At 33.5% G+C, this 10,048-nt stretch overlaps 1 protein-coding gene across 1 annotated transcript in view; it reads right to left on the bottom strand.

Annotated features, from left to right (window-relative positions):
* Positions 1-8,082: 8,082 nt before the first annotated feature.
* The window catches only part of LOC106057077 (carbohydrate sulfotransferase 5-like), a 53,127-nt gene continuing 51,161 nt past the window's right edge, over positions 8,083-10,048 (bottom strand). The window contains exon 9 of the mRNA XM_056024273.1: positions 8,083-9,748. Coding sequence (XP_055880248.1) covers positions 9,540-9,748 — 209 coding nt within the window. The 3' untranslated portion in view covers positions 8,083-9,539. The remainder of the gene's footprint in view (positions 9,749-10,048) is intronic.

Below are 10,048 nucleotides of genomic sequence, written 5' to 3'. Positions count from 1 at the left end.
TCCTGCATGAAAGTTTGTTTGTTACCATAAAGCAGTGATGCTCAACCTTAATCAGCCAGCGGGCCATTTTAATTTCCAACACTTGTGTCGCATCAACAAAAAAGTAAAAAAGAAAAAAAAACATTTTTATTAGAAACCCGTGAATCTAGTGCTTACATTAAATTCATGAGTTTCACAAATCTGTTTATTATGTTCTGTAAAAAGAGTTAGCCTTTCTTTATAAAACAATTATGTAAGCTTTTCGGTACTAATCCATTTACCCTAACGAAGGAGAAAGATTTTTTTCCAAACTTTTTCTGTGGAAAGATGATTTTATACACTTTATGCTGGTGTTTTTGGTGGGCCGGATGTGGCCCGTGGGCCGTATTTTGGGCATCACTGCCTTAAAGCATTGAGGCCAAATTCCCATCATATTTTTGTGTGCATAATAAGATCATTGCCTTCTTTGTATGCATTATCTGTAGTGTCTAAGATTGGGAGTGGACTGGAGAATTAACATTTTTTTGTAATGATTTTAAATTCATAGTTTCTCCAACTAGTATGTTGATGCTGCTATGCAAAATGTTTCACCATTTGAGTAGACCAACACTAGATTGGACAAGATGGCTCACTTTCTATTGTGTATTGACCAACTATAGTAATGACATTTTGTTCTACACAAACCAAAAAATCCTTTGTGAACAAATGAATAAAAAACCTAGAACAGGTATTCCCATTAGTGAATGCAAATCTGTGTGCATCTTAGGAATTAAGATGTTTAGCTGCTCTTTCTTCAAAACATAGTTCATACACACGTTGTATTTCCATCACAAACATTGATATCCTCTAGAGATGTTTTTCTATATATGTGTCCTGGGTGAGAAGTGTATATTCAAAGAAACTGTATGTACACATTTCTCTATTTTCTGAATGTTTTGCTAAATATTGAATGTTATGTGTACATATAAATATTTTGTACAAACCAAAGTTTTGTTTCTAATTTCTCTGATTATCAAGTGACTTTTGTTTGGGTGATACAAGATGTGCAATCTGAAGTGATGATCTAGTTTCTCTTCAGGACCTTGTGTATAGATCTCAATACTGACAGGTTATAGTAACTCATTGTTAAGTTACATTAGGTCTGCTGCTGCTACCTGGCTACATAGTAATATAGGCCCCGCGCTAAGTCTAAGTGTAAATTATTAAGGTAACACTCTAACAACGTATATTCCAGAGGTCTCCTGATTTTCCATGAGCCCTTGGAAATCTCCTGAAATTGCAAAATATACGAAAAAGTCCTGGAACTCTGAAATTGTTAATATTAAAATCTGAAAATTCATACAAATCTGAAATATAGACAAAATTGTCATTTTGGGGTGTCATTCAATATGAAAAATGCCAATCCTACGCGCGATTTAAAAAATAAAACGGCATTAATCAAATTTAGATGATACTAGCCTGACATTACCCGCGGCCTGCGGGTCTAAGTTTGTGTTTACTAATGTAGTGGATTGGATTTAGATGTATGTTAAACTTAGCTAATGATCCTTTCAAGTTTTTGTCTCTTTCGCTACGAAAATAAAATTAGTTTTGCGAAAAATGGGTTTACCCGAAGCCAATACATTCATATCTATTAAAAACGAAAAGAGCGATATCTTTGTTAAATGAATGGGATTATAAAGTGAACAATTAAACGAAATAATTTTTAGTACGCGATTCATGAATGACTATAGATCTATCATCTAGGGCTATCTCAACTCGGCTTCGAAGCTTTTGTAAAAATAATGCTTTAGAAAACCAAATTTGAATGTTTATTTGATCAAAATATGAAATGAATGGACTATAATTAGTATGTTCATGTATTAAAGTATAAAACTATCTGTGCGAAGAGAAGTTTTATCATCTTAGAGTTGAATTAGAGTTTTAGATCTAGGGATGGAATTATAAAGTAAACAATTAAACGAATTAATTTTTAGTATGCGATTCATTACGGTATCGTCTAATGAAAGAATGTTCGTCAGGAAATCTGTAGTCACAGATATAAGGAACTAATTATGTAAAAATGCTTTTGAAACACAAAATTTAAGGTTAATTTTATTATATAATGAAATCAATGGATCTTCTTTTGTATTTTCATGTGTCAAAGTAAAAAAACTATCTGCGCAAAGTGTATTTCTTAAAATTAGATCTAGGTCTAAATCCTTTCGATCTTTTCTCATGTCAACATTGTAGACATGGCCTAGATTCATAAAATACTATAGCTGTAATAGAGTCGGACAACTTTATTTTTTTTTAGGGTCTTAAGTTTGTTTTAGGGCTACAATACATACACTACGGTCTAAGTTGGTACCCAAGAAACATTCCTGCCAAGTTTTATCAAGATTGGTCAAGCGGTTTTGGTGTCTATAAGTCACATACATATATATATACATACACCTCACATTCTACTTTATTGTATAGATGACTTCGATACACGCAAAGCTCGTAAAGTAGGTCAACTTAATTTGATCGTGAATTTGTACTTAGTAAAGAATGAATAATATGCAAAGATGAATTTATTTTCTAATACAAAATCTTAATTTTCACTTATTATCCTTATCCCTACTGAGATCTATATTTTTATAAAGGCTTTTAAAAAGCGATACTTACTCCCCCCCCCCCCCCTCCTTCCCCCATCCCTTTCTAACTGGTCTAGACAAGTGAAACGGTCATAGCGCAAAAAAAAAGCTAAAAACATGAAATCGCGCTAAATAAAATCAATTGGTAACAAGATTACATAGAGAGTTTGTGTCAGAGGCGGATCCTTGTCGGATCCACCTATTCGTAAGGAATATTCAAGACGTGATTTTAATTTGATTGTCAAAAGTAATAATATTTCAAAGATTTATTTGCCGTTGTATTTTTTTTTTCTGTATTACATGTTTCGGATGTTCTTTCAAAATTAAAGATAATTAACTTCCTTGTCCAAACCTCCCGCTGGACGACGGGGGATGGCAGCGAGCTGGGTATGAACCCGGGACCGTCGAGATAATCAGTCCAGCACGCTAACCGCACAACCAGACATTGCTGTTAACTTAATAACAAACTAATAGCCTATTATTGATAAAAGAGATATATTCCACATTACGGCATCACATCTACCGGATATGTATATGCCAGACGAGCGATTTTAGATAATCTTTCAGCATTGATTTCTAATTGTAAAAAAGAAGAAAATAATCGATATCTTGTAGCCCTAGTTTGATGTCTCAGCACAGTTAACAACAGAGCCATTGGCATTTTCATTTAAATGGAATTAGAATGAGGATGTAGATCTACCTAAACTAAACTTCTGATTTAGCACTCATAAGATCTATATCTACTAGATCTAGATCTAAAATACAAATTTGGAAAAATTTAGATGTAATATGTAATAAATAATGTTTAGCATTTCATTTAAAGAATTAATTCCATATGACGCCAAAGGAAGAAAATCCACTACGTCACACGGCCTAGTTAGACTAAAAAAATGCCTACATCAATACCAGCAAGTTATCGAGTGTTCATAGACATTGGTGCACCGAGTGAGTTCTTTTAGCATTTCATTTAATGAATTAACTCCATATGACGTCAAAGGAAATTTAAAATATCCACTACGTCACACGGCCTAGTTAGACTAAAAAATGCCTTCATCAATACGAACAATTTTTCGAGGGTTCATAGACATTGGTGCACCGAGTTTTTTAGCACTACATGTAAAGAATCCATTCATATGACGTCAAAAGAAAAGAAATCCATTACGTCACAATGGGATAGTACCAAAAAATGTCTTTATTAACACGAGTTATTTAACGACATTGGTGCACTGAGTTCTAATAGAATTTATTTAAAGAGGATAAAAGCCGCATTTTTTGTGCGTTTTGTCTGTCAATCAGTCTGTCCGTCATGTTAATATAAAAAAAAGAACTAAAAGCTATTGAAAATGTGATTAACCTTAAATTTTCGTTTCGAAACATCGAAATAGTTTTAAGTATGAACGCAATAGATTTAAGTATATATAATAGATTGCTCCGGATGTTTGTATAAATAGTAAGAGAAAAAGAGAATTCCAGATAAATGTAATAACGTTAATTAAGCTTTTGGTATGGTCTTGTATAAAAATAAGATGTACCACAGCCCTGTGGAGAGATTTTCATACCATACTTTGGTGTTTGGAAGTTGTTTTCCTTAAAAATCGGGACATAATATTAACGATAATTAGATTTTGTAACGTTTTAGCTAGAAAATTAAATGTACTGTAAGAGGGAAGTGAGATTTTACATAAAAATAGAGTTAAAATATTTTTTCATAAAAAATCCGGAATAACATTTTTTCGTAATTGCGAAGCTTATTTGTTTTATTAATTAGAAGACAGTTATTTGGCGTTAGTAGATTTTTCATATAAAATTCGGAAATTTTTCGCGACGATTAAAAAACTTTGTTAGGTTTCAGCAAGAAAATTAAATGTAAAATAAGTTTAAAAAGAGATTTTCAATAATCGTTTCTAGTAAATTACTTTCTTTTTTAAAAAATCCTGAACAACCTATTGTCGATATTTTTGAATATTTTTTTTTAAGATGAAAATACGGAACAATTTGATATCGATAATTAAACTATAGTAACGTATTGTCAAAGAATATAAGTGTATTATTAGTCAATTATGCGATTTCAAACAATCATTTGACATAATTCATTTTTTATAAAACAATAAATATCCGGAACATTTTTACAGTTAATTTTACAGTCAGTATAGAGATTTTGATTTAGCATTTATATATATGCTATTTACATAAAAAAAAACCGGAACAACATATAATTGATGATGTGTTTTTGCAACGTTTAAGCATGAAAATTAAATGTAATATAGGTTAGAAGAGCAAACAAACTTTCGTTGGCCGTGATTAGTTTTGCACAAAAACATTCGGAACAATCAACTATAGATACTTAAAGAGTAAATCAGATTTTCAATAGCTTATAGAGTTTTTTTTTTATTTAAACGTGACGGACAGACCGACCGACCGACAAAACAAGCCTCTTTTATTCTGATGGGGGCATTAAACAGAAAATAAATAAAATCTTATTATTTTTTAAATTTTGAAGGGAACTGATAGCACCATGGCTTGCAGATGCTTGTCACGCTAGTGTACGAAAGTCGCTGCATAATAAGTCCATTAAAAAAAATGTGCGTGATATTTACATACAAAGTACATTCTTAGCCTTTGTAAACAAACATAAATGTTTACTTATAATTTTATCAGCTAGAGTAGTCCTTAAGGGACTGCAGGCACGACATGGCCTAAATTGTGCCGATGTGCCTAAAATCAAAATCAAATCAAATCAACCAGAAAAAAACACATTTAACTATTATAGAAAAAAAAAAATATTTGTTGTGAACATTTCTTGTACATTTTATAAATATATTCGACTTTGTGATACTTAAAATACGCAAAATAGATAGCTACTTTGTTAACATATTGTAACATTGCCTCCCTTACATTTTCGTAATTGTTTTAGAATTGGAGAATTTTTATGAAAAAATCGCTTGCATAATTAATTTTATAAATTAAACGGTTTGCTTTTAGAAAACCAAAAGTAGCCGTTGCACCTAAACTTTTCAAGCTAAATCGCTTGGTGAAATAATATAGGCCTATTTCATTTCTCTTCTAGTTTTCGAGATCTGAGTGTGACAGCGACGGACATTTTGCACAAACCTAATAGCGGCTTTTCCCCTTACGGGCCCGTAAAAATATTTGTAATCGCGATTTATTATTTTTTGTCTTGATCTATTTTATATTTACATCCACGACTGATCAAAACTAATTGCTACAACTACGTTTTTTTTTTTAAAGGGATTATTTATTTATTGTTTTTAATGTATTTATTTATTGTTTTTAATGTATTTATTTATTGTTTTTAATGTATTTATTTATTGCTTTTAATTTATTTATTTATTGTTTTTAATTAATTTATTTATTGTTTTTAATTGATTTATTTATTGTTTTTAATTGATTTATTTATTGTTTTTAATTAATTTATTTATTGTTTTTAATTAATTTATTTATTGTTTTTAATTTATTTATTTATTGTTTTTAATTTATTTATTTATTGTTTTTAATTTATTTATTTATTGTTTTTAATTTCAACAGAGCTTATATCAACTTACTCCTTCTATCTGATCCAAATATTTCCTTTAGGCACTCAGTAAACACAACTTAGCTCGAGTCGGGTGTCGAACCTCGAGCTCCCTTGATAGGTAGCCACGTTCAAGCGTAGGCCTACTGTGGCCTCTCGGCCTCACATCCCACCAATTACTCATTGTCGATAACAACAGATGAATCGATTAAAAACTCTATTAGTCGTAATGAATTAATTTTGATGTAAAATGAATCAGGTAACGGGAGATAAGTCTTGCAATAATGCGAGATATGGCAGTGACTGAACCGTGCTTTCTACCCAAAGCGACTACATGCAAGATAGCAGATACAAGTCGCAAGACAGGATGATAACGTAGTATACCTATCTTAAGTTCCATCCAAAATAAAGGTCAACGAAAATGACCAATAAGATGACGAACTATATCCACTGACTTGACCAAGTCTAATTGACCATGTCCCACACTTAAAAAGTAAGGTCCACTTAATAACCAAACGGTTTATCCTTAATGGACAACAAACCTATATGGTCTGTAAGTAGGTCTAAATGATTAAATTAAAAATTAATTACATGAGTAATTAAAAAAAAAAGATTTAATATCACTCAATATAAGCAAGGCTTTGAAAAGAAATATTGTTCATATTAACAGAAATAACTAGTGACACATTTCAAAAAGACCTCCACACAAACACTATACATACATTGACATGCTAATTAAATGGCACGATGTCTTTATAGTGCCGGATGACAACGATGTCTTGGATGATGTTACGATGTGATTGTGTTGATCAGACAATGTGTTTCTGAATTTCGAATAGTTCTTTCTTTAAACACTCCAACACCTTCGTTGTGCCGGAGATAGAAACTATCAAGTGTCAACTCAAAACTGAGATCCTTATAACAAGAATAGAAAGTTGTTATTCTGGAACTTCGAATCACTTTAATAGTATAATAATAATAATAATAATAGCCTAATAATTATAGGCTACTAATAAGGCTTGTCCTGAATCTTTGTCCATCCTCTACACACGCTCAGGCTGGGAGATTTTAAGGATACAACTGGAAGAGGACGTTGAGACAATAGACCACATTCTTTATGAATGTCGCGTTGAGACAATAGACCACATTCTTTATGAATGTCGCGTTGAGACAATAGACCACATTCTTTATGAATGTCGCGTTATGCATGAAGGGCGAAAGAGACAAGGATTTGAAAAAGAGAAAACTGGTTCGTGTGTGCGGCGCTAGGGCTGTCCTTGTACGGGGGCAAGACGACCTTAAAATTCACTGCCTGCTTCCTTTCACGTGCTTTAAGGGAGCAATCTCAGCATGGTTGGTTACCAATGGGGTTTCTGATTAGGAAGAAATGAGTATTGGTTACTTCTGCTAACTGCAGTTGTAAATAGCTACTTTGAATTTCTTCTGTTCACTTGTAGGCTACCACTGACTGCAAACAGTTACTACTAGACGCTACTGTGTGATGTTGCTTGTTCAGGCTGTCTTGAGGTCAACTCTAGATGACTTGAATTTCAACCAATTACTCTGCAAGCGTTTGAGTTTTATTGTTCGGGTGTATTCAGTGTAGTTGATCAACAATACAGAATGAACAACACATCTATTTAACAAGTAAAGAGATGTAGTCAACGCTGATGAACAATTTATCCTATGTTTATTCTAAGAAAAGGCCACAATAAAAGTCTCTGTCAACTAAACACGTCGTTACCCTAGAGGATTCTATCGCTAACTGATTTTCCGGTCTCTAACACAAAATATCCCAAGCGTCACTAGTCCCGTTCAATATGAGTCTTCCATGGTGCATCGCTAAATAACTAAACTATAAATAAGGTGTCTAACAACTGCTATTTAAAAGAAACTAAAGTATATAAGCGTTTAATGGAATTAAAAAAGGAAGAAAAAAGGAACTTCTTTGACTGATTTATGTATTCTTTATTAAGCACAAAAGTTGAAATAAAAAAAAATAATGTCAAATGTGTGGAATGAATACAAGACAAATAGTTCATCTTTCACATACAATTTCTGATTTATTTATAAACAATATTATAATCATTTAAAATGCACATGATTTGTTTTTAAAGGAAATGACCAAAAGAACATTTCTTTCATAGAAATCTGAACAAATACAAAAGACTGGTCACAATGCCAGGCTTGGGAGAGTTTTATTGCCTACACCTATTTTTGAAAAGGTATAAATAGTATGGTACTTATTGTATTTTGGACTTCTCATTAAAGAATATTATTAAATTGTACAAAGATTAAGGATTTATGATGGTCTCTATTATTGCTGCTAGTTTATAGGAGAGTTGAATAACAATTCTTTTAGTAAAGTAAAAAAAAAGTAAAGTTTCCCCTTTCAGACCTTTCGATCTATGGGGGGGGGGGGGGGGCACGGTGGCTGAGTGGTTCAGCACTCGGCTTCCAAACCTGGGGTCCTGGGTTCGAATCTCAATGAAGACTGGGATTTTGAATTTCGGGAGTCCACCCTACTCTAATGGATACCTGACTTTAGTTGGGGAAAGTAGAATTCTTGTTGGCCTTGATTTAAACAACCAAAACTAGTTTGAATCAGAGACACAAAATTTTATTTTTTAAATTAGGTAATTAAAAAAAGAAGTGAATTTCTTGGTGTAGGTAACATCTCGCAAAGCCTATTAGATAAATAAAATATTAAGGACCACAATGCTTAACCTTGACATACATTTGCAGTTTGTGCGGAATTTTGTTTCAATTCAATCTACACACACTTTGTGTACAGTAGTCAATAGTGAAAGATTGGTCTTAGGAGAAGCAAACTTTCTCTTATTTGGCTGTGATGCAAGTCTTGGACCGCCATTAAGGCTCAAGGCTTACAGAGCTATGTAAGTGCAAAGTCAATTCTGTTAGTGACAAGTCATGTCTGTCATTGTTAAATCATCCCTGCTAGTGCTAAGTCATTTCTGTTTGTATAAGGCCAGTTCTATTAGTTTTACGTCATGTTTTAGTTTTGGTCTGCTAGTGTCACGTCATCTCTCTCCAATGATGACAATCATTAGGCAGGTAGCTTTTTAAGCAACGTGATCACGTGACATAACATTTTTGTTTGTACCAAGACTCTTAAAGGCAATTTGTGTATGTTCTAAGAACATGTTCTGTTACAAAATAAGTATTTTTTGTTACTTTGCCTATGCTTGTACACCAATTCTAGTTTAAGCCTTGGCCATTTCCATTGTCTCAAAGTCTCCTTTGACATTGTGAAAATTTGTGTTACACGCATATATCACTATATCACATTGATTTGATTTCACATTCACCACATTTCTTTGATATCTTTGTAATCAACCTTTACAAATGTGAAGACACTAAAGGGCATAAACATTTTCAGGAAGCGATCATTATGCGGTCATCAATCCATATCCATAGTTTTGGAGCCTGGCTGGTAGAGTGATGTCTCTCAGTTGGTTTTCGCGTGAGAATGTCAGGTAGCCCATACTGGTCAGCACATCCCTGCAGCTCTCATCTACTTGCTGGACTAGAGAGAAAGGAAGCTCCAGGCGCCAGCGATTGGCTGTAAGGAAGGGATCTTGACGAGAAGTTTGTTTCGCTGGGGAATAACAAAGAAAAAAAAATTGACGTGTAGTAGTATTTTGTGACTTTCCTTCAATCACTCGCCACCACCATTATTATTGTTTTAAATTGCGCTTTTATAATATGATGACCCGGGCATGCTACCCTGCCTCATAGTGGCGCCCGGGCATGCTACCCTGCCTCATAGTGGCGCCCGGGCATGCTACCCTGCCTCATAGTGGCGCCCGGGCATGCTACCCTGCCTCATAGTGGCGCCCGGCATGCTACCCTGCCTCATAGTGGCGCCCGGGCATGCTACCCTGCCTCATAGTGGCGC

The sequence above is a fragment of the Biomphalaria glabrata genome, chromosome 3, assembly GCF_947242115.1.
Source record: "Biomphalaria glabrata chromosome 3, xgBioGlab47.1, whole genome shotgun sequence".
Classification (NCBI taxonomy): domain Eukaryota; kingdom Metazoa; phylum Mollusca; class Gastropoda; family Planorbidae; genus Biomphalaria; species Biomphalaria glabrata.
The sequence above is the reverse complement of the archived record's forward strand: the minus strand, read 5'-3'. Positions and strand labels throughout refer to the sequence as shown.